General features: G+C 35.2%; 1 protein-coding gene across 4 annotated transcripts; it reads right to left on the bottom strand.

Annotated features, from left to right (window-relative positions):
* Window positions 1-13474: 13474 nt before the first annotated feature.
* LOC140881092 (pre-mRNA-processing factor 39-1) lies at window positions 13475-22656 on the bottom strand. 4 transcript variants are annotated; one of them, XM_073286117.1, is made up of 15 exons: window positions 22490-22656; window positions 21526-21638; window positions 21241-21447; window positions 19966-20069; window positions 19433-19662; window positions 18783-18950; window positions 17891-18230; window positions 17256-17399; window positions 16556-16708; window positions 16356-16472; window positions 16024-16104; window positions 15701-15850; window positions 15021-15308; window positions 13959-14063; window positions 13475-13611 (listed from the first exon to the last, which is right to left on the bottom strand). In XM_073286117.1, exons 2-15 carry the CDS (start codon window positions 21620-21622, stop codon window positions 13519-13521), a joined length of 2277 nt encoding a protein of 758 aa, XP_073142218.1. In that variant the 5' UTR covers window positions 21623-21638; window positions 22490-22656; the 3' UTR covers window positions 13475-13518. The 4 variants fall into 4 exon arrangements, with proteins under 4 accessions (XP_073142218.1, XP_073142219.1, XP_073142217.1 ...); XM_073286118.1 differs by having other exon boundaries at window positions 21533-21638; XM_073286116.1 differs by having other exon boundaries at window positions 21241-21638.
* Between the last annotated feature and the right edge of the window lie 3295 nt (window positions 22657-25951).

The following is a 25951-nucleotide window of genomic DNA, read 5'->3' as shown; positions in this document are numbered from 1 at the left end:
TAAATATTTGGATACACAAATAAATATATATACTTTATATTTTATTTGTCTACATAAATATATATATATATACACACACATATATATACATATACTATTGTCTCTTGCACGCGATGTGTGCATATAATCATAATTTTATCTCAAGTTTTACCAATTAATTGAAAGTTTGTTAATTAAATATTCTCTACTATAATAATATAGTAAGATGTTTAGAACAAAATAACACAAAATTTGTGTATATCTTCAGTCAAAAATACAACACCCCCTACCATTTAACGGTATTTTTTCTATCCTATATCGAGATGCTAAGATAGAATTTACCTTTTTAATTTCGTCATTCATCGAACAACACAAATTTACAACAACAATCGATGTAGCTTTTTAAATTAAACCTGGCCAAAGCATGATACAAATGCACGTACGTATATTTCAAATTTCAATGGACCAACATAAAATATAAAAGAAGATCACAATTTCAAGAATGCCAACTTTTATAGAAGATATTCATCGATGTTGAAATCTTGAGGCATGAAGACTTTCTGTCGTTCCCAACGCGATTTATCTCCACGATACAAGAGGGGGTGATTGTCGATGCTCCAGAAGCACTTGGTGCATCTCGCCCTCACCGTGTAGGCCCAAAAGAACCCGTGGTTATTCTTATTGATGTACAAATAGCACCATCGCATGGGGAAAGCCACCTGCGTGAACTCAAACCGATAGGTTTTCTTAGGTTCGAGTGGCTGCAAGGAATCACTTGAATTAGTCATCTGGCACATAAACCAAACCGTATGATTTTCTTCGTTGGATAGCGTCACCTCGATCCTTGGGAAGATCGCGCTTAGCGCTTTCCACGTGGAATCGGCTTCGGCCCCGGGGACCATGAAAGATGTGATCAAGAAAGTTAATGTGATTGCAATGATGATCACATTGTTTACCTTGAAAGAATGAGGATTCATGGTTTCCTGTAACTTCTTGAAGATTTTCCTCGTGTTTTTTGGGATGGGATTTTGGTGAAGGGATTATGGTTTAGAAGAATGGAATGTGTTTTTGAAACGGTGAATGGGGAAAAATAATGAGATTGTATACTGTTTTTGCGGGGAATCATTCTTTTTTATTAAAAAAAAATAACAAAAAATTTTCTATGGAGAAGAGATGAATTCTAGCAATGAACGTGAAAGCAAAAAATTTTAAAAACCGCTACTTTGACATATTCTAGTTAACCTTTGAAACAAAAATACTAGCCTATAACTTAATGCATAATTTTAATTAATAATATTTTAAGATTAAACAAGTTTATCTTATTATGACATGTTTAATTTTTATACATATATACATATTATTTTCCTTTTGTTATTAGTTGAATATTAATTAATAGATTTTAACTTAGTGATAATATTTTTTTCTATCCTTAAATATTACTGATATAAAGTTGAAAATAAATTCATTGATATATTTTTTTTAATTGTATTGAATAAAATTTAAAATTTTCAGTGGGTTCAATGCGAGTTAAACACGCAGAGTTATGAATACAAGACATGATTGTCCTGAGTTTGGTCAGATTGTATCCCTACTGTTAAGTAATGAAACAAGAAACAAAGCAATCACAATCGACTCTAATCCAATTGAGAACTCACGAGCAACTCAATAAACCAGCAAGCAATCACTCTTCTCGAAGAACCAGACCAAGGAAGAATCATGCAACGTAATCAACTCAAGAACACAATGAAATTACGTGGTTTGATCCCTTAGAGAGATCTACATCCACGGAAAACCAGCCATCACTTTATTAACAAGGTTTCAAAGATAATCCGATTACAATCTACAACAAGAAAGAAGAATTACATATTACAGCTCAAGTTTCTGCCCTTGAGTTCTATACAATCTCCTTTTGCTTTTGATCCTCTTCTCTCTTCTTGACTGCTCTGGGTAATCACCTCTGATTCCAATGTTCTTTCTGTGCTTGTTGATTTGAGCTCACTTGCCTCTATTGTGATCTTGTATCTCTCAGAATCAGTTGTATCTCTCATGTGTTGCAACTGATTCTCTTGAGCTGATATATGACTTCCTCAAAATCGTTTTACCAACTAACTACCGAGTTGGACATTAGACCAAGAGTTTTCAAGTCCATTGGCTTAACAGAGGCCCAAACAATTAGTAAGCCCAAAGAAGTTAGCACAAGTATGATAGACACACTATTTTACACCTATGATTAACCATGCATTTAAAATGGAGATATTAAAATCATTTTTTGTCCTTATATTTATTATTTTTATCATTTCATCAAATATCAAACTCAAACGCCGATACTTAGTTGACCTTCACCGAAAGATAATAATTAAGCCTCTAAAACAAGAACATAAGAACAAGAGATTTTTTCTACTCGTGTTACTTGAAAAATTGAAACTTGGATGGATACAAATGAAATGAAACTCCTATTTATATTAGTCAATCTATGAATCAACAGCTAAAATCGATCAAATCATATTGTAGATATTAAGTTTCTAGAATCATCAACAAATTATTCCTTGAATATTCTACAGATATGAACAAAAATTCATTTTAGAGAAAGATTACTCTATCCAATTCTATAATTTTCTACAAAGTCAAGACTAATATAAAAAAATTATATATATATATATATATATATATATATATATAATTGGTTTATAGAGAATTCTGTAAGTTAAAAAGATCTCTAAAATATTTGGAAGCCTCCCAATGTTGCCTTTATATCACAGTCTGTAAATAAGCTATAAATGTTAGTCATTTTTTTCATGATTAATAAATGAAATTTTCAAATATTATTTAAAATTTTGGAATTCAAATCTTCTGTATTTAATTAATATGACATTTACCTCCATTGAATATTATCATGTTAGGAACAAAACAAAGAATTGATAAATCAAGATATTGGTCCTAGATATACATCAGTTTCAGGTCACAAAGATCAAGCGATCCAGAACTGATGAACAAATGCAATGTTAAATCATACGGCTCATTGACACAAAAGATAAAAACATTCAATGTAGCTATAGTTAGTGACAAAGTACAACATGATTTTCAGACAACTGTATATATGAATAGAAATATCAAATATGATCGTTGAAGAAATTTTTATATGAAAAAAGAAATTTCAAAGAATCCAAAGAGAGTGACCGAGAACACGAATATGGCCAATCAACTTTATCTACTAATGAATTCTCACATGTCTAGGAGCATTTAAAGAGAATCATAGATCAACTTCAATATTTCATATCAGATCATTTAAGGATCACATATGCTTATTGTGCAGCCATCATATGCTAAATCCTTCCTCAACCGTAACCTCAGTTGAACTTAGTAGATGAAGTAGAATGGTTGCAGAAGTTAGAGGGGATCCTTGATGATCGAGTGTAAATTACTTGGAGTTTATCGTCTTTATTATCTGAATATGCTAGGAGTTCTAATTAAGAGTGTGTCATCAATTGGATCGGGTTTGTACAAAATGATTGTTTTAAAAAAAGTTTTCTAGTGAAATTATTCCGACAGCGGCAGCAAGAAAAACGTAAAGAGATTTGACCCCCAAACACTACAAAAAAACCTCGCAAGTTGCGATAGTTTTATTAAAACCGTTGCAAAATTTGACACTTTTTATAAAATTGTCGCTAGTCAAAAACTGTCTTAATTGCGACGGTTTATATAAAATCATTGCAAATATTTTGCCACAGTTTTATTTGCGATGGACCGATGGTTTAAAAAACCGTTGAAAAATATTTGCTACGGTGTTTAAAAACCGTAGCAATTGAGACGGTTATATAAAATCGTCACAAAAATATTTGCAACGATTTTTCAAAACAATTGCGACGGTTTACTAAAACCGTTGCAAATATCTTGCGGAAGTTTTAGATAAACCGTTGCATTTGCGACGCTTTGTGAATAACCGTCGCAATTCATGGATGTCTGCATCAACACGCCTTCTACGTGAAGGTGCCTCAATAATTGTACGCGTTGAAAAGATACCTTTATTTTGCGACGATTTTCCAAAAACCATCGCAAAATTTCAGCTACAAATACTCAATAATTGTACGCGTTGAAAAGATACCTTTATGTTGCGACGTTTTTTTAATCAAAGTTAAGTGTGTTATTTTCTTGTGTAACGGTTGTTTTATATTGCACCGTCACAAGTCACAACCATTCTTCTCTGCCGCATATTCCACAAATTAAAAGTGTAGGTACGTAATTTCCATATAAAATATTTGTTTATTATAAAGTGTGGTATACATATATACTTTGTTAATGTAATGTTTTATTATGTTTTATTTTGTTTGCCTACTAGATTTTCAGTTAAACCTATTAATGTTGTCTAGTTCGATGATAATTCAACTATATCATTGAGTTTTTGTAGATATAAGTAAATAAATTCCGTTGTATTTGTATTAATTATCTCATATATATTATATATGATCTGCGTTTAAGTGTTTGTTTGTTTGCGTGTGTGTGTGTGTCACAGTGCGTGTAGATTAAGTTTGATAATATTTGGGTGTGTGTCGCGGCGGTCAGTGTACTTGTAGATAATTAAGTAAATAAATTTCATTGAATTTTGTGATTATGTTTTATACGGACATTATATATATTATTTTATATATGTGTCTGTGTAAGTAAACAAATATATATGTGTCTGTGTAAGTGGTATATATAAAAAATTATTACACTACCAAAGTTTTGCTCATAGTTCGAAAATAATAACACATCCAAGTATTATATATATTGTAGGATTGAATGACTTACGATCGGAGTTGGATGGATCGACGAGTAGTTAATGAATTTTTAACTAATGATTTTATTAATGGGATGTATGTATTTGTTGCTTTTGCAAGGAGTAATCCTACATGTTTACCCGATGGTCGAATAAGGTATCCTAGCAACCGAAAAAAAATGTCAAAATCTAACTTACTTAGACGAGGACACGGTGAAGGTACACTTGTGCATATATGGGTTCGTTCATAATTACTACAATTGGTTCTTTCATGAAGAGGATTACATCCGTCCGTCGTTTCCAAGAGTTAATATGGATGCACCATCTTCATCCCGTAGTAGACGACATACGACCAAAGACTTTGAAACACCGAACTTTTCAACGCCAATGGATCCAAGCACACATACTTACAGTCAATATAAATTCGAATTCGAACAACCTCCTTATGATTACCAAAATGTTAATGAGGTGGAAGATATCAACGAGGATCCTTACATCAATGTCGTCGACGATCCCAACGTCAACGTAATCGAGGATCCTAACATGATAAAATCGACGGAGAAGGAGATTTGGGAAGGGAATCCACACGGACATACCTTGTTGTCTGTTCTTGCAAGGTTGTTGAAGATGAAACATGAGCATAACATGTCTGAAATAAATTTCAATGACACGTGTCAATTAATGACTGCGTAATGTCCTCCTGATCACAGTTTTCTTGATAGTTTTTATGCAACCAAGAAACTCATCAAGGATTTAGGACTGCCGGTGGAGATGATTGATTCTTGCAACAACAACTGCATGATATATTGGGGTGCAGATAGTGAGTTGACTGAATGCAAATTTTGTGAGCATCCACGTTACAAACAAAGTCGATCACGTGGATCGCGGAAGAGTAAGAAGCAAACTCAGTACAAGAGGATGTATTACTTCCCAATCACCCCTCGTTTCCAATGGTTGTATGCTTCAGATGCAACGACGTCACACATGCATTGGTACCACGAACATTTGTATGATGGGGAAACAATTATGCACCCGTCGGAATCACCTGATTGACATAATTTCAATGAAACACACTCAACTTTTGCAGATGAAATAAGGAACGTGAGATTAGCACTTTCTGCCGATGGCTTCCAATCTTTTGGTCAGACGGGCCAACTATAGTAACTCGTACCCAAAATTAAGTTAATCAAGTGCATAATTATGATTATTTGGCTAAAACATAATTATGACATCTTCAAATGAGTTTAAGGAGTTGAAAAATGGATTCAGAACGATCAAAATGGTCCGGTAAGAGCTTTGAGCTTTGGGTAGATCGGAAGCTCCAAACATATCGGAGCCATAGTTCCAGTTCGGAAGCTCAGGGTATGTTTGGAAGCTCCAAACGTCCCAATACCAGTTGTCTGTAATATTATGTAAGCAGTGATGTCCATGAAATCGGAATCTATTGTCGGCAGCCAGCTTCAAGAATAAAGACACGTGGTTGGCGGAGGGAGTTTTGATGTAAGGGATCGAATGTTTCGAATGGATCGGAAGCTCCGATCGTGCGTTCGGAGGTTCCAAACTTTGTCTATATATAGGGGTGTCGAGCTCATTTCCAAGTGCACCATTTTCCTTCTTTTCTTCATTCTAGCTAGTCTTTTGGGCTTTTAGGGATTTCTAGGCATCCTACTGGAAGGCCGGGAGTGGCGGAGCGCTACATGGATAGTAGCAGAGTTGTGCCCAAATTTTGGGGCTATCGCCATCAATTGGCTGACGACGGACGCAGGTATGGTACGAGTTTCCTAAAAATATTAGGGAGTATTTAATAACTTAGTTAAGGCTTTTAGAGCATGATTAATGATACATAGTACTTTTGCATTGTAATGTTAGACTGTAGATACGGGAACATCTAGGAGTATATTAAGGTACGAACGTATTATCCGAGATACCAGGTTGAATATACATGTATTATGTTTGCATGTCTTCTGTGTCATTTTATATGCATTGATATTATGTTGAATGCATGAACATGTTGAGCTATTAAGCCTTGAATTGCATAGTCGTATTAGGGGTCGCTCAGCCCCGTATTTTTAGTTGATGGATTATCATGGACTTGGATCTGGTTATATCCACAATTTTATGGTATGGGAGCCACCTCCTTATGCGACGGCCCAGCATGCTACATACCATGGCGCCTTGACTAAGCAGTCTTCTGGATAGGTTTTCCAGTACCCTTCATATTGCATGTGCATTCATGATATATGTATATTTGTACTTTTGTAGTGAGATTTTGTGCTCACGCCCAGTATTTTCTGTGTTTTCTGAATATCCCATTCGACGGGGCAGTTGGTGTTCCACTAGGATTTGGGATTAGGTGGTGACCAAGCAAGAGCTGATGGATTAGTAGCTAGGTTATTGAATTATTTTAATTGGGTTGTATTATTGAATTCGTTTTACCGGTTGTATTCTGCCGGTCTAGCATATATTTAAGTTTCCGCAATTTATTTATGATTATTGTTTATTGTCTGCTTAATTAAGCAATAATCTCTGATTAGTAGTGGATCCGGATTGAGTCTCTACATTTATTGATATCAGAGCATACAATAAGATTTATAACATATTATTGGTATTTTGGGTTTGACTTGGGTTATTATTGTAGAAAGATTATCAAAATTGACCGTAGGAACTATGATGGATGCTGGAATGACGATGATAGGTTACACCTAAAAATTCAACTGGGCCTGAGCCCAATCATGAAGGTTCACTCCGAATATTTTAAAGGCCCAAGCTTAATTAAATATAATATATATTTAATTCAAGCAGACCCCAATTTTTACAAAAGCCCATAAGAGGCTCAAGCCCATAAAGCTCTCCAAACATCTATAAATAGCTCAAGTCACCTCATTATTAAGGTACACTCTTTCTTTAGCACTATATTGCTCTACTCTTGATTATTATTCCTTGAGTAATAACTGACTTGAGCGTCGGAGTGCCTTCGCCGGGAACCCTCCCGGCTCCTCTGATTTTGTTTTGTGACGTAGGAACAACCCACTGAAGATCTCCACCGGGAACATACAAGGATCCGTTGATACTCCAGACTTTGCGGAAGCAACGTGTCGTATACAAGTGATTTTTGGCTATATCAGCTTGGCGCCGTCTGTGGGAACCAACACCGAAAATACTTTATCCCGTGGAGGATGCCCTGCAATGATTTTTTAGAAAAAATATATATATAAAATAAAAATATATATTTTACCAAAAAATAATATCATGTAAATCAACTCAAGAATATTAACAAATATTAACACCCGCAGCTTTATTTCAATTATTGAGTATATTGCAGAATATGTATATCCTATGTATATGCGTGTGTATCCATAGGCCATCATCTTCCATCATCTCGGCACAAATGCCCCACCATCAACCGCATCTCCGACGACATTTCATCAGCTGCAGGTCTCATCGGTGCGCTTTCGATGATCGATCCTTGCCACGCATCATCATCTTCGATCAGCCAACAACCGTGCCTCGCAAACTCATTTCCTTTTGAGTCCAGATTTGGACAGCTTATACGCTAGTCCATGGCAGGAACGTCGACGGTAATCCTTCGCCGGGACATCACCCACCACCACGACCTCACACAATCAGGTTATCACCACCTTCGAATCCAGATAAGGAATTATCCACGACCAGTGGACAGACCATGACTGGAAATCGAACACGCCGGTATAACTTTCCCGATGCCACCGCCCCTCGCCACCCCATAGCCGCCCTCCTTCACGTAGTAACACCGCTGTGAACCCCCTCCTCGGTCTGCACAACCACGCCGCCCCCTCCTTCATTCACGTTACCATGGCTGAAATTTGAGGATCACCTTCGCCGGCAACAATACACCAGCGCCGTCACACCTCGTCGTCTCCTCACCGAGAACTGCCTTCAGCTTGGCCGTGAATTGGGGAGACGATGATGAAACATGGAGAGGATGAAGATAACGTACGATACACATATAGACATACGCACAGAAACTCCTTTCAAAAAAAAAAAAAAAGAGGAAAAAACGCATAAAACAAAAAAAAGGGGGGAGAGAGGAGACGTAATTAAAAGTTGACCATAATTAGGGGAATATGATACAAAATTTATTTGTACCTGCCATATAAATCCGATTACTTCTGCCTCTAAAGATTTTTGACACGTCGTTCATGCAAATTCTGCAATTAAAAAAAATCAAAAACTTTGAGTTAGTAAGTTGTGATGAAAAGACTATGACGTTGAATTTATAATGACATTAGCCAACAGAGTTCTACTGGGATTCTATAATTAATATTCTGGCAGGATTTTGATTCCTATCAATTACGCTCTAATTATTATTTTGCTGGGATTTTAATTCTATTGCATCACAGTCCTACTACGATTTCTCCATCATGGTATATTCCGTATACAAGTGATTTTTGGCTACATCAGACGAAGACTATCATCATCGGCACGATTGATAGTGACTTGATTTGGTAGAGAAGGATCGTGTCCTTATCAGCATTGGATGCTGAGTTTGCAAGATACTTAGAGGGTCTCGAGATCGTCATCGCCAGTATTAGCGTCAGGATTTCGACTCATGCGGATCTTAGTTTTGGATCAAGTACCAGATGTCAGAAGTAGTAGTAGAGGATTGGTTGGGGCACGTGTGATGCTTGCGTTCATTTCTTTTGACCAGGACAGCACTCCTCTAAAGATTCTCCACAAGCAGTTGGAGAGATTTTCATGAAGATCTTATCTAATCCACCGGGGAATATACCATATAACAGTGACGTACCCGATAGACTAGTAAGAATCTTTTGGAGATCATGGGAAAATATGTCTGTCAAAGTATGCTTGTATTGATGCTTTCGGGTGATGGCAGACGGAAAACCTCACGTTCAAGATCAGTAGATGGAATGAAAGATTTTCCCACGTACTTGGGTTTTAAATATTGTATTAAGATTTATTGTAAATAGTATTTCCTTTGTAAGCAATTGAATAATTGTATTATTGATTTCAGGCTGTTGGGATTTCTTAGTGGTTGTAACTGAGGATTTGTAATAAGAATTATATTAAACCCGGTTCAGTGGTTTAATGATTTTTCAGTATTGGGTTATACAGATAATTTCAATGATTGTCTTAGTTGCTTAATGTTCAACTATTGTAACTCATAAGCTTTTGAGTAACCGGATTATAGGTATTGTGATTAGTTCTAAGTGTTCTCCTAGAAAGGTTGGGTAAGTATGTGATTATGAGATTGATGCCAGGAATGATGTGTTTCATCCGGGGCATGATTCATACTAAGCTATTTAATGATTTGATCTGGGTAGTTTCCTAGACCAGCTGATAGGAATTGACCTTTTTGGGTTGTTGCCATGTGATGATGGATTTTCATCAGGGGCAAGGTGATGGTTTATTCAATGGGTTGTGGACTGTGTTGGTTGATCGAGACGGGTGAGGAAGCGCGACCTTATGCCAATGTTTTTTGGGAGGGTTTATTCCAGATAGGCTTTCAGGAAAGGCTACCTCAGTCTTGATATGCTACGCAGTTGTAGCCAAGGGTATAACTATCGGGATGATTTTCAGCGATAGCTGAATTCATTGGATTTAGTTTCGGTACTGGGTTAGTGCCAAGGAAATTCGATTGATTATAGAGTTTGATCTTCATGTGGTCAGAATAAGTTTGAAATGGATATTCCTCAATGGGTGAACATTATACACATGGTGATTCTATTTATTGGGAATTTCTAGATGAATAGATCTAGTAAGTAGATTGACAATTACCCTTGATCAGTTAGAATATCGCCTATTTTTGCCAGTAATTGGAATTGAAACAAGTGAGGATGTGCGACCTTATATCGTTATGTCTGGGAGGATATTCCAGCAGGGATGGTTGGGGAAAAGTTCTTGGTCCACTGCCGGTGGTCCATTTAATGGATGATGGTAAGTGGTTGTCACCCGAGTGTTCAACATAGAAAATGGGCGAGCATACGGTTCATCATAAAAACCAGGTTGTGCTCCAGGGTTGGTAACTGCAAAACTCTAAATAACAGGTGTCTTACCACTGACTTTCTAGTTTGGTGGAACTCTCTCCCAAAGTCCATCCTCTATTTTGGAATGAGGGGTGTACCTGTCATTCTGATGACCCGATCCAGAGTTTCCAAGGCGACGATGATCACAAGCCGAGGAACCTCCATTAGATCTACCACTTCGTTGGATTTGTGACTCTCATCAGCAGTTTTCCTTGGATTAACTGTCTGCTCCTGAGATTTCTCTATGATCTTTGGCACATTTTCTCCACTAGATTTGATTTTGCTCATCTCACCTTGCATAAAGCTCATGGTCGAGATTATAAGCCTGTGTGCTTCTTCCATGCGTTCCATGGTGCTAGCGACCATCATATTCATGTCCTCAAACTTCTTTGAGACCATAGAATCAAAGTGTTAAGAAGAAACCGTCTCTAGAATTTCACCGGATCCTCCTTCTTTAGTTTGCATGTTCGTCTCAACATGCTCAACCTCTGGCTGAACAATATTTTCAATAGCATCTACATGAGGAACAGACTCTCCTATTGCACCATCTTGCGACAGTTTCCCTTCGCCTTTCTTGGAATCTCTGCGGTTCTTTGGCGGCATCTGGTCTCACCGAGCATGCCAAAATTATGTTTGTGCATAAAAATTGGTGAGTGTGGAGTGTTGCTGGCATGTCAGGCATGACCGTGCCAAAATATAAAAATGAAAATGAAAAGATAATCTAACTTCTAAAATCAAGCGAAATGTGATTACCGGTTTCGTCATCGATCTCAATTTCACCAGTTATATGCCTAAGAACACAAGAATTTATGGAGAAAAAGTCCTAATAACAATCGAAAATTGAACATTGTTATTACAAACTTGAAAACGTCACATGTTTGCCATTAAAAACAGAAAATATTCTACCAGACACTTCGAGCAACTAGCAAAAAGTGCTGGAAATGTGTGCTGGAATTTCTGGACATAAGCATGAAAATATGAATATCGAAAATTTGCATAAAATATGTTTAAGAATTCAGAGCTTTTGGTTGGAGCTTGGAATTTTGTTGTGAATGTTGATTGTGTGTTGAATCCATGCTTCTGCCGATGGTTTTGGCTTAAAAAAAAATGAATAATTTCCCACTACTCCACGTAGCCCACAATTGGTCCACTCCTCCACCTTTTTCTCAACTTATTTTAAGTTAGTCTTGAATTGTTGAATTCAATTTCTTTCTAATCTGCCGCCCACCTTCAAAGGCTTGGATTTCATTCTTCCACATGGGCTTCCGATTGGGCTATAGAAGCTTCAGAAATTGAACCGATGAGAAATGTTCTACTTTGGGCTGATAAAATAACTTCCAATTTTATGGGCTAAACAATTTTTAACATAAATTTAATTGATATAAAATAATTAAAAGAAGGGAAACTATCTAAATAAACTACTTCATGTAATTTATATTATTTCATTGAAGTGACAAACGTATTTATTAATTTAAATGAAATTGGTTGTCGTTATTATGTACCAGTGACTAATACGTATACTACTGACTGATACGTGCAGTATACACCATTGAAACTAGCATAATCGCACACGCAATTACATGTATTGCGTGTGTATAAAACCATATAATATATTTAATATTGTATATGACATATAAATGTTATTTTTCAATAATATTTAAATCTATTATTTTGTTCATTTCTAAAATAATATAAAAATTTATTAATCAATTTATCATATCTATAATGGTTAGGTGAGAAAAATATAAAAATATGCATAAATAAAATCTTTACTTATAAATAAATTTAAAAAATTATTTATCCTATCTATAATTGTTAGTCGAAAAAAATATGAAAAAAATATATACAAATAAACTCAAATTTACATATATGAATTATAAGGGTAATTTCGGATAAAAAGTTGGCATCGCCCCTCTAAAAAGCTCAACTTTTATATATAATATTAGATAATTGTCACTGATTTTTACGTTTTTCAGTGATATAAATACATAAAAATAAGTTAACACTTTTATAAATTTTTAAAAAAAAATTGAAAATGGTTAAGATATGTTAAAGGAAAGAAACTAAATAAGAAAGAACTGGAAATATGTGAATAAATTATAAAATTGTTTTATTTTTTATGCAGAAATCATATTTTTTTTATGCAAAAACTGCACAAAAATAATGTAACATATTGAAATAGCCTAAAGAACACTATAATATTAACAACTAAACAATTCCCGCCAACCAAATTAATCAAAATTATTGCATTCAAAATACTAAACAAGATACTTTTCACAAGTATCCTCGACTTTTTTAACATGCAAAAAATATAAAAATTTAGACATATTAGTGAAAAATCATTTAAATTTTGAAAAGAAACTAACGATAGAAGCTTAAATATCATACTTTAGAGTTTAGACATCTAATTCCTTTTTTCTTTTTTTGTGAGTAACATTTCTTTTTTCCATTAAAAAAATAAAAAAATTCTCGCAAAAACTACTCCATCACAATGCACTCAAATCGGTAAGTCTGAAACTGATGCATACAAATTGAAAATCCTCAGCTATTATCTCCCGTTAAGTCTATCCTGATCCTAAATCTTAATCCTAAGTATATAAATCTCCGAAGGGACGCAACAACAAATAAATACTGATTAACATAGGGATCGTCAACATGTAAACGGGTTGCCACGCTAGCTACCATTCCTTAAAATGACAGTCGATTTCAAGATTGGAAAAAAAAAAAGCCGTAAAACTGACAGGGATGACCTTTGCTTCTTCAGTAGTAACTGCTGTAATATGTGGCCGGTGGAACAGCTGCGGACGGCTGCGCTGGAGTCATAGTTGCACCTGCTGCTGGCTGTGCATAAGTCTGTTGGGGGAATTTGGAAATCACATGAAGTAAATAATCACGACTTTTTGTGAAAAGGACAGCAAGCAAATTACACTCGGGCTGGGCTAAAGCTATGAACACGAGTTTTGTGCTTGTGCTGCTTCTGTGAGTCAAAAAATTCCTAAATCCAAACAAAATAGACAAATGACATCTAGAACATGGGAGTAGTAGGCTTCGGGGGCTATGGGTTGCCCAGATGTGAAGTTTAGACAGAAGTGAAAAACATTAATATAGAATCTTTAAACCATATTAAAAAAATCCAACAAGTAACAAAAACAAATGGTGGAAAAGAAGTCGGTTATCTAGATATTTAACTTTTGAGTTACCTGAGGAGGGTAAGTTGAAGGATACGTTCCATAGGCCGCACTTTGGGGCACAGATGTAGGTATCTGTGGGTGTGGATAGCTTGCTCCATAACTACCATACATAGCCTATAAAGACCAAAATACACTGTATGACCTTCCTCCAATGTGATGCAAAAAATAATATTGGTTAGTGAGATTGTACTGAGTAATCCGTTTTAAATCCTGGGATGTGGAGAATTGCGTGTTACACAGAACTACACAAGAGATATTAATTTCGTTGACCGAACTTACATTTCAAGACATAAACATCATGATCAAACAATAATCTTTCGTTTAGACAAATACTTTAAAAATGATTTTAGTATTTTATAAGTGAAAAATACTTAAAATACGTGTTTGGATAAGATTTTTGTATAACGTTTTTCAAAAATATTTTTTTAAAAAGTGTTCACCAAATAATGCAATAAAAAAATTTGAGAGGTGTTTTTTTATGTTATTAGAATAATCAAACATCTCATTAACTCTACAAATATTTTTATAGAATAGTTCTCCATAAAAATAATTTATTTTTAAAACAGACCTTAAAACATTTTTGCAAAAAATTTGTAAAAAACACTTTTATAAATATATTTTATAACTACTTGTGCTAACGGAACCTTAATTCCCATTTGTCATGATTTAGGCAGACATAATAAGATTTGAAAAACAATCTCAACAGCATAACAATATCTCCAATTGTTTTCGTCAAATTGCTAGGTAGCACTAAAAGCCAACCCTTGCTAACTACGAGTGTATTTGGTTACGAAAGCCAACCAAAGAAAAGCACTTATTTTTAAAAAAAAAGTGTTTTTCTTAAAAACTTAGGCGTTCGGTTACAATAGTCATTTTTAAAAAAACACTTATTTAAGCCCAAATAAGTGCTTTTTTAAAAGCCAGAAATTTCGTCTATTTATCCAAACGCTAAAACCGCTTCTGTTTTTTTTTAATAAAAGCACTTTAAAAAGCTGAACTTATTTAAGTGCTTTTTTAAGCCAATGACTTTTATATCCAAACTGACCCTATAAATAAAATTAGTGCAAGTACCTGTTGCGCGTAGCCAGGGGTCCACTGTTGAGCTTGAGCTTGTGAGGCTTGGGACCAAGTTTGAGCATGTAAACCATAACCAGCCCCCCACTGATTTTGTGTGCTGGGGTATTCAGAAGGGATAGAGTGTGAAGTAACTGATTTTGCGAATTTTGATTTCTCTGAAACTAAATAATCCTCTGAGTGGCGTTTCTTTGACTCTGCAGCGCTCTTGTAATGTAAGAACAGTTTAGCATGCCGATCACCAGCCTTCTTTATAGACGGTGCATCTCCAAAAAGATCCAAGAACTGAAAAAACAAGTAGTCCCATTAAAACTCTAACCATTTGTCAACCAGAATAATGAGAAACAAAATCCACAAAAATAAAGCACATCAATATTTCAAAATAAAATATATACATGATAAGTCCATGTAAAACTCAAAAGCTAGAGGCTCACATGACATACTGCATAACGCTCATAAGTTGAAGCACGGGTGAAAAGAGATCACAGAAAACTAAACAGCAAATCCATTACAAGCTCTTGCATTGACCGAACGTATAAGAGCAAATAATTATGCAAAGGCCAAGACAACCACCATAGAAACAATTTAGAAATCATGTACAAAAGGGTGTCAACCTGGATATTCTACCTAGAGCTCCAAGCACTTATAGGCAAGTAAATGTAAATGGCATAAACTACCTCCAAAAAAATGCTTGATATCTCCTCTCTTTCTGCAACATTTGCAACAACTACGTTTCCATTATTTGGGACTATGAATTTTTCAACTAAAGAATCCAAGTAATCTATCCGCTTCGGGAGAGGCTGAATTGATTCTAAGTGGATCATTGCCTGAAATCATAGAAATTGCAGGGATAAATAAACTTAAAAGAGAAAATGCCCAAAAAATGAACAAACAGGTGTTTTACATTTTCCAGCACTTTCTATTGCTTCGTTTAGAAAGAGAGAGAAGAAAGACATTAAAGAGGAAGATAGATTGGTGCAGATAGAAAGAGAGAGGAAACCTCCAAAAAAGGTTTTGATAACTGCTCGTTCTCCACCCCTCTTTCAAGAATCTCCCTCGCCTTATCCACATTGCCAGAAGCCTATATTTTAAATACATGTGAGATGTCAAAGTCAATAAGCAACAATTGACTCATCTGTGTTACAGCACAAAACATTTTAGCAATTGATGTGGCTTCCACCAGGAGATAAATTAAACAACACTTAGTCAAGCAGCAAGATAAGTTCACCATGTCCGGAAACTGATTCCTGCAACTAGTCCTAGACATTAATTGAAAGTGTCACATAAACAGAAGTTAGCAGCAAAATATATTTTTTTAAACATAAAACCTACCAAGAGTAGAAAACGAGAGTACTGAGCGAACAACAAAGGCAGAGTCTGTGAATTTTCCTTTCCTTTCTCAATTGCAATGGCCTGCTCATATATAGAATAAGCTGCTTCCAGATTTCCCTGTGAAATATAAAAAATAACCAGAACGATTCAACCAATCCTCCCCATATCCAAATCTTAATAGCTTAATCCAGCAATCTTACAAGCCGGTGTTCCATGTTGGCATGCTTAATTATTGCTTCTAGAAGTCCAGGCGAAATTCCGGCGTGCACAAGCTGATAGGCAGCTTCGGCTCTAGAAATGTCACCATGAGACTCCCTAAATCTAGCCTCAAAAAGATGGATCTCTGGTTGCCTCTGTTCCGAGATACAATAATAAAGAACAGCAACGTAAGTTACAATCCCCCAACAAAAACTGAATCCCCATTGAAGCAAATACAAGTTGATTAATAGTCATCACTAGATTCACAAGCACTTACATCCAGCCCCAAGCTACTAGACTCTGGAGAAGACACATAAACGACGGAGGAAAACTACTTGATATATCTTGTTAGGAAGTTTTAAAATGCCGAAAACTATTATATTCACTAATTGTGTAGGATGCCTTTCCAATCTGCTTCGTTTGGACAGATTCAAACATGCAAATTTCTTAAATGTATTGTAGTTCTAAATAAGTAATAAATAGCGAGATAATTTTCGAAAAATAAGGCGGCATATACAAAATACATATGTACAGCTGATCAATATAAGAAAGGAATGCAGCACATACGAGGCAAAGTCGTGCAAAATACAATCATAAAACATGTAGGTTATAAAAGATTTCAGTCGGTAAGCTGTTGGACATACCATGATTAATTAGAAAATAGCTAGCCAGCGTAGTTCCAAGTAAAAGAGGAATTCATACCTTAACAAAGACTTGGGTAGCACGAGCAAGTGCATTATCGGCAAGCTCCATGTTGCCCCTAGCTTCCATGCACAAAACATATCTTATCCAGTACTCAGGATATAGGGCGCAAGCAATCAAACATCTTTCATAAAGCTTGAAAACCTGAGCAGGTCGTTAGAATTACATGTTACCATATTTAAATTCAAATAATGAATTTTTAAGAAACAATAGAAAAAATTACGAAGGAGAAATGCACAAGGAATACTCCGTTGGTGGAATAGGAGGCCCCTCAAATACGAAAGGAGGGACCCTCCTTGACTGACAGATAGATGGTTAGGAAGATAATATAGACCTGCATTCATAACATTGGAACTTTAAAACAAATATTGAGTTGGACAACACATCATGAACCCAGAATTTCGACTCACAAATGAGAGTTTGAAGTACTTAGCCTTATAGAAAGCAAATGGATGTCCCATGCTTTAGTCCAAGTTCAATACCCCGTTTTAAATGATGCTTCTCCAACGGTTAGCCAATAAAGCATATGAGGCGGCACATATTACTTAACTGTAAGTCAATGCATAACAAGGACAACTAAAACTACATGCAAAGATTAAATAAAAAATGTCCAACACAAACACAAACGTGGATACCTTATTGAAGTCATCTTCGACTTCAATAAAATCAAGATAGGCGTGCCAATTTTCAAGCTCTGCTGTGTTCAGGGGCCGCACATGGAAATAAGGCCTCCTGATAGAAGTTTCAAAACTAATGATCTTTGCATCGAACTCTTTAGCTTTCTTATATATCTCTTCTCTAATGGCAATATACTTCTCCAACTCCTCTGCATCGTTTAAGCTGGCACTGACAGGATTATAAGATTGTTCGGTAGCATTAGAAGGGACGTCTCCGTTTACTTCACCAAAAGCTGCCGTGGATTCCTCGGATGTTCGCAACTCCAATAGAGGTCGACTTGCAACCAACTCTTTAAATCTGGACAACAGGTACAAGAGTTAAAAATCATCTATCATGAGAATTTCATTCGATCTGTAAACTATTGACGAAGAAATCATACTGAATAAGAAACTCGCAACTTCTATCCCAAAGAGTTGTGGACCAGAAATCAGGCAGGAAACATTAGCATGAATATGTTGATTTGTCACAAGGAAAGTTAACATGAGATTTCATTTGTACGAATAAGAATCCGTTTGGTTGGAGAAGGCAATGGATTAAAAAAAATTATAAAAATAACACTTCTCTTAGTTTGGTTACAAAAGTTGTTTAAAAACACTCAAAAAAATGCTTTTTTAGAAGCTAGAATTTATGGCTTTTGGATTTTTACTTCTACTTATATTTAAAATAAAAACACAAACACTTTTCAACATTTATCCAAACGTCAAAACCTATTCTGCTTTTTTTAATAAATTTACTTTAAAATTTTGAATATATTTAAGAGTTTTTTTAAGGTACAGCTTCTAAATCTAAACCGGTTCTAATGCCAGTTATATTCCATTGATAATAACGAACAGGAAGGTAGAGAATTACCCTTCGAGGTAGCGATCCATTTGCTGATTTGGAATTTCCAGAACCCGTGTGTAAATATTGGCAACACGAGCCCAATCTTGTTGTAAAATTTCATACTCAATATATTTGTCCCAAAGTGGAAAGCACAAGTAATCAGTTCCGACATATTCTAATGCTCTGTCAAATAGCCTGAAACACCAGAAGAGGAAAAGAATATTGGATCATTTAATACAGATACGTGTAAGCCAAAGATATTACCCAAAAGTGAACAAGACACTGGTGTTAATTCACCCAAAAAAACATACTGCACTAAGTGAAAATTTTACCTTACTCGAAAGAATTTTACAATACTTCCCCGAAAGAAGTGATGTACCCTTTTAGAACTTTGAAGTGGTAAAGTTCAGTACAGCACAGAAATATCGATAATTATAGCCTTGGGAAAATGATAGTGTGCGACAATTTTTTATTATTGCAAAATATAGAAGCCACACATCGAGAGTTTGCACACCATGGGACGTTCAATAAGAGTACATTGCCTACAAACCTTAACACAAAATACTCAATTAAATGCTGTTGCAGACAAATGAAGTGGAATATCAATAAAAGCATTTCAACAGCAATCATGGATGACCAGATGGGCTGAACCAAAATGAATAAAATAAACAAAAGACCTTCTGATGGTATCAGGATCTCCGTAAGTGGAAATGGCAAATACACAATAATGCAACCACATGTCAACAGAATAGGTAACTCCTTGGACAGCTCGTTCATAAACCTCTGCAACTTTGTCCACTGAGCTGAGGCGTCCCACATGATCAGCAAACTTCTTCCAGTAGCCGTAACATAAAGGAAATTCAGCTAAAAATGTATCATAAACTTTTTGAATCTTATTTATGTTACCCTGTAAAAAAATTGAGTTTCAATTAATGACCATGAAAGTAAAATAATCCGTCATTCGAACATCCTTAGCAACATAACAAAGAAGAAACGATGTGAGAGTCAAGTAATATGCTTTAGTAGTTTGAGAACCTCGTGTTATAACTCTATTGGTAGGGAATTGAAAACCATTTTCAACCAGTATGGCTGGGGAATAAGAATTAAGAAAATAATACCCACTCCCCCACACAAAGCACGCATGTTGACTAATCGTGGGGGAAAAGATAAACAAGTGAGGACCCACAAAGCTTTGATCCATCAGGCATACCTCAGACATTCTCTCTGTTTCCTCGACTAGAGAAGTCCATGCATTAAAGTCCATGGAATTAGTAGTCACTATGCTCCATAATCTGTCTTCTTCTTCACTCCGTTCTGCCATTAAATGTTTATCAAATGAATTAAGCCTTTCATGAGGGAAAAAGAGTCAGATATCTTCAACATAAACTCCATTATTGGCCAGCATTGGAGGAAACAATAGTAGATTTGTATGAAAACTATCCAAAAATAGTAAAAAAGGGTGTTTCATATGCATGAATGCTATGATCCCTTTCCCATTTTCATTATCATGTGAAAGAAATGATCAATGACCAGCCACATTTTCATTTCTGAGAGTTCATGATTAAGTTTTGATTGATGCAGTGATGACTAAAAAAAAATTGTGTAACTATGATCTATGTTATAAAATGATTATACAACGTTAGTAAACTGTAGACAATGGTCCTCAAGGCATCTACTCTTAGGCCATACACCTTCAGCTATACTTTGAGAAGGTTTGAAGCACAAGGATCCTACTTTAGATGCATGCTTAGGATAATGAGATAAAACATCTTCATTTATCAGTGACAAAGGAAACAATAGCAACTATGAATTGTCATTTATTGTTTACATGAAAATGCATTGATAATTATTAGTAACGACACATTAAGATACTAAGTGCTTTTCTTACTGGTGTGAGCTGTTCTGATGGAGGTCAATAAAATGAACGAATTATTCATTCAAAAGTAGCCATTGCCATAATACATATTGTGGAAATCACTTGTATACACTCACCAGAGCTCGCGCTCTTCGAGTCCTTGGAAGACACTACAACCAATTGCCGCAAATGTTTGCGTGAGACTGAGTACTATATAAAATTCATATTCAAGTCGTATTCGTGCAACTGGTTGGATACTAGGCAGCAAAAGCCACTAGGGACCAATTTAGAAATATATTGGGTTTTTTGTGCACCGAGAATTTCAACTCGTGATCTGCTCGCTCTAACACCATGTTGAAACCACTAATCCCAAACGCTTAAGCATGAAAGGCGCCACAATCAATAATTTTATTTTCTACACGATTTAAATAGAGAGTAGAAACTATGCCTTTTTTTTTATTCACTATTAACATGTCCAAGACCAAGAGTCAAAAAGGCTAGAAAACCACATTGACCACATTTTCAAGTGTTTATTAAAATGAAAATCCAGTTCATGAGCAAACCAAATGCTTGAAACTGACAAATATATGCATAAGCAGCAAATTTAGTTGGTACATCAAGAGTAAATACCAGAACGATCCACGGGATGATGTTGCGTAGCAGTTGCTACATTAGCTTCTGAATCAATCCCATTTTCAGAAATAGCTGTTGCTACTTCCATTGCCTTGCTAACACTATTACCATTACCAGTAACTTGGGTTGAATCCATGGACGCATTCACATCTGTAGAGTTTGAATTTCCAAGATCTATGTTGGATCCATGTGCTGCTGAAACGCCTGCAATCATAAAGCTAGATGAAGCAACCAAGCCTGCTGTATCAGATGCAATAGCATTAGCGTGAACTACAGAAGCACCAGTCACCAGAGCTGCATTTTTTGCATTATTGTGATCTACCGAAGAATAACCAGAAATAGTGGTTGTCTGTGCCAACATAGACTCACTATCTTCCATAATAAGAATGGTGTGCCTGGCATAATTTTGAGAGGAGAAATTAGTTACTTTTGGGCAATACTTCTAACTCCGAATTGATGTGCAATATATATTAAGTCTTACAGAACAAGTAGGTACGGGGAAGATCAGTTCATTGATTTTAGATTGTCAAATGTTAAAAATCAAACCTATAAAATTATCCATGGGCCTGGCTTTGATTCTGAAAAAACATACTGGTTAACATGCACTAAATTCACAATCCGATTGTTACATGGGCACATAAATCCATTTTAAGAAGAGATGGTCAATTGTATGATTAACGTTGTTTTCTTTCCATACACAGGTTCTTGTGATGTTTTTGCGACATTAATCCAAATGAAAAAATGTAGACCAGTTTAAGAAGCAGCTAAGCGGTGTTTATAAACTACACAAAACACGCTATTGTTTTTCCCTGTAGAGATGTATTTCCCTAGATATGGAAAGATCAATTTGCAGCATCCAATTAAAAACAAACACTCCCCAGCTCACAAACCAAAGCTAAAAACACTACATAGGCTTGGGAGTAATTAATTGTGTTAAAAAAACAATATCTGTAAACATGGCAACCGTATCGACCGAATTTTCTCATGCAACAAACTATCACGAATAAGAAATTTAGGGTTTCATTATAAAACCCTAGGCCACATGACTGCCACACAAACAAACAAACAAACAAATAAAGAAGACACGGCACAGGAACAGGCAAAAAAACTAAGCGAAAACGAAAAGTACATCGAATGGAATTCAGTGATTCATATGCTATGTTAACCACCACCAACTAGTAAAAAAAAACTACACACAATTCATTGAAATACACCACCCTTACGACATTGAGAAAGTTTATTATACCTGGAAATCAAAATGAAGACGGTTGAGGAAATTTGGATGATTTTGGTGTCCGAAACAAATTGGGGAAGGGGATAGAATTTGAAAATTAGGTCACCAGTTTTTAATTGAATTCTACTAATGTTTAGCGCGAACCTCCTCTCCCGGTGGGTTGGCTGAATAGAGCCGCGTGTGAATCTGCTGGGTTTCGTTTATTTTTTTTCATTTTATTTTTATTTTTATTTTTATTTTATTTTAAGGGAAGCCATTCCCTGTTCTCTTTTTCTTTGTTTTTTTTTTTTTTTCCGCTGTTCTCTTTTTCTTTGTTTTCTTTTCATTTGTTTGGTGAATTGGTTCCCATTTTTAGCATTAATAAATAAATTATTCTTTTTTCTTTCTTTTTCTTAGTTGTAAGACTTGTTTTACTTTTTTTTTTTTACTTGTTTTATTTTCTTTTTTTTTAAAAAAAAAAAAAAGGACTTGTTTTACTTTATAAGTGTCGTAGTTTTTTTTTTTTTTTTTGCTTTTGTCCATGGATTAATGAGATAATTAATCCGGTAACATGAGTGCAATCAAGATTTTACACATCAACAACTTGTCAAATTTCATAATTTTGTTGGGTTTTTTCGTACACGATCAAATACTATATGTCAAAATAGCTTTTAGTCATCGTAATCAAAATGCAGGTAAACTCCTAAAGACTTTTTATCATACTCAAGATCATCTAGTATGTAAAATTAAGGTAGTGTTTGTAAAGGATTATGCTTTTGTAGAATTAATTAAATTTATAGATTATAAAAAAATTAAGAAAAATCAAAAGTAGATAGTGCTTGGAAACAAATGTGAAAATTTAAAAAATAAGTTGGGTAGTGTTTGATAAATAAGTGATTAGATTGATTTTAACATTGACATTTTTATTAGAATCATTTTTTTGAGAATCATAGTCACCATATGACTAACTTTTGGATTTCAATTAACTTAAGTATAAGCTAACACATAATTTGAGTTTAAGAAACACACAAAACTGATTTTTTTAAGCCAAAATCTAACAATCATTTTTTTAGTGATTGCAAAAACTCTCTAAGAGTTCCCAAAATATTACCAATTTGGGTATTTAGTAAAATCGTTGATGTAGTCCAACGTGGATTGAGTTAAGCAAAGCCAACGAGCTCGAGTGTGCTAAAGATAAGAGCATCTGCAATGCTCTTGTGTTAATAATATCAATAACACTCTCCACATCATCAAAAGTCATGAGTCTCACTGTTAATAATATATACCATTTTCACCCACAGTCATTTTAACATTAACACTCATTATTTATGGGTCTCACATTCTACTCAATAATATAAAATTATTTTATATTAAATAAATACATTATATATATATTTTAAAATATTTAAATTTATAAGTATTTTTTAAAATAATAATCTTAATTTTTTGTTTTAATTATATTGAATTAAAAAATAATAATAAAATTAGTTTAATATATTTATTAAATACAACGAAATTATGAAATTGAAATGCAACAATAACTTAGAAAAAAACCACATTGCGATGAAATTAAAAATAATATATGAAATACTAATTCACGGATTGTTGTTGTAATTATCCCAGATATGCTCCACTCAGTCCGCGCGAACTTGGTGATGAACTTGAATGTCACGTAGCTCGAAATTTGTTCGAATATAATCCTGAAAGCCTCGGTTTGAGCCATTGATAGGTTGTGCGGGTTCGTCACCTTCATCGTTTTAACAATTTGTCACGTGACCTCCTCATACTCAACAATCATGTTATGCAAAATAATGCATGCTAACATGATTTGTTTTAACTTTTTCCTATACAAATAACGAGTTAGGGATCTGACAATCGCCCATCTAGATTGGAGCATCTCAAATGCCCGCTCGACATCTTTTTTTGCAGACTCCTGTCTTTCCTTAAACAATTTTCTCTTGGGATCCTCCTGGCAAGGAAAAGCCTTAACGAAAGTAGCTCACTCGGGATATATTCCATATGTTAGATAATAACCTTTCATATATATGTATATATAGTGCAGTTCACCGTGAAATTAATCTCCGGCGTATTTCCTTGCAAGACGTTGTTGAAGATGAGAGATTCATATAACACGTTAATATCGTTACATGAACTGACGACCTCGAAGAAGGCATGCCATATCCACGAGTCATGAGACGCGACCGCCTCAAGCACAATTGTTGGTGACCCATGTCCCCTTGTAAATTGACCTTTCCAAGCAATTGAGCAATTTTTTTCATTTTCAGTGCATACAATCAAGGCTATCCAACATGTCGGGAAAGTCATTTCTCTCATCATGCATTTGAAGAAGACGTTGAACATCATCAGCATTTGGTCTTCTTAAGTACCCATTACCAAATATTTCAACCACGTATTCGCAGAACTTGAAAAGACACCTGATGGCAGTTGATTCACTCATACGTAGGTACTCGTCAAGATAGTTGGCGGGGACTCCGTAAGCCAGTTGACAAATCGCAGCGGTGCATTTTTGTAGTGGTGTCAACCCTTTTCTTCACACAGCATCGTCCCTCTGTTGAAAAAACGCATAATGATTCTCTAAAGCAGTCACTATACGGATGAATAACTCTCTTTGCATTCGAAATTGTCTTCTAAATATTTCACCGTGATACACCGGATTTGTGGAAAAATAATCATCGACAAGTCTGTCATGCCCGACTTCATGATTTCTTTGGACGAACCTTCTTCTTCTGCGTGTTTCCCTCCTCTTATATGCTTCCATAACTTGTTGGTATTGCTGAAGTACCATTAACATGAGATCTTGTGCCGGATCATCTTTGCTCGTCGATTTCAACATGTACTTCATCTTCACTTGTCGAGCTGGAACTTGAGATAGAGCTGCCTGTAGAATGAGACATGTTTGGAGAAAACTTGTTGTTGTATACGTGTTTGCGAAATGTATCCTAGTGGAATGCAAATCTCGTAGCACAATCTGGTTATATATATAGTTATTCTCATTTAACGGCTAGTTTGCAACATCTAGTTTATAACGACTCGTTTGCAACGGCTATTTTTTAACGGCTAGTTTGCAACGGTTAGTTTGCAAAGTTGATAAAAATTTAAAATCACATTAATCGAAAATACAATAATTAAACATTGCAATCACTCGAAAATAGAATAATTAAAAATTACAATCACTCGGAACCACAATAACTAATAATTACAATCTCTCGGAAATACAATTATTAAACAATAAAATCACTCCGAAATACAACAATTAAACAATACAATCAATCGAAAATACAATCGAAATGCGCAAACAGTTTTCATATCCCACCTCGTCCTGATATCCTTGCACAAACATTCATGTATGATAAGTTGCTCTGTAGTCATCTGCGAGGTGTCTTTGTTCAATATCTCGTACTCATTCAACTTCAATCGATGATTCTTAGCTTCAGCATTGGACAAGGAAGTTTTTACCTTAATCTCCTCAACTTC

This window comes from Henckelia pumila, chromosome 2 (genome assembly GCF_033568475.1).
Source record: "Henckelia pumila isolate YLH828 chromosome 2, ASM3356847v2, whole genome shotgun sequence".
NCBI lineage: Eukaryota > Viridiplantae > Streptophyta > Magnoliopsida > Lamiales > Gesneriaceae > Henckelia > Henckelia pumila.
Note: the sequence above shows the minus strand (reverse complement) of the source record. Positions and strands in the feature narration are given on the sequence as shown.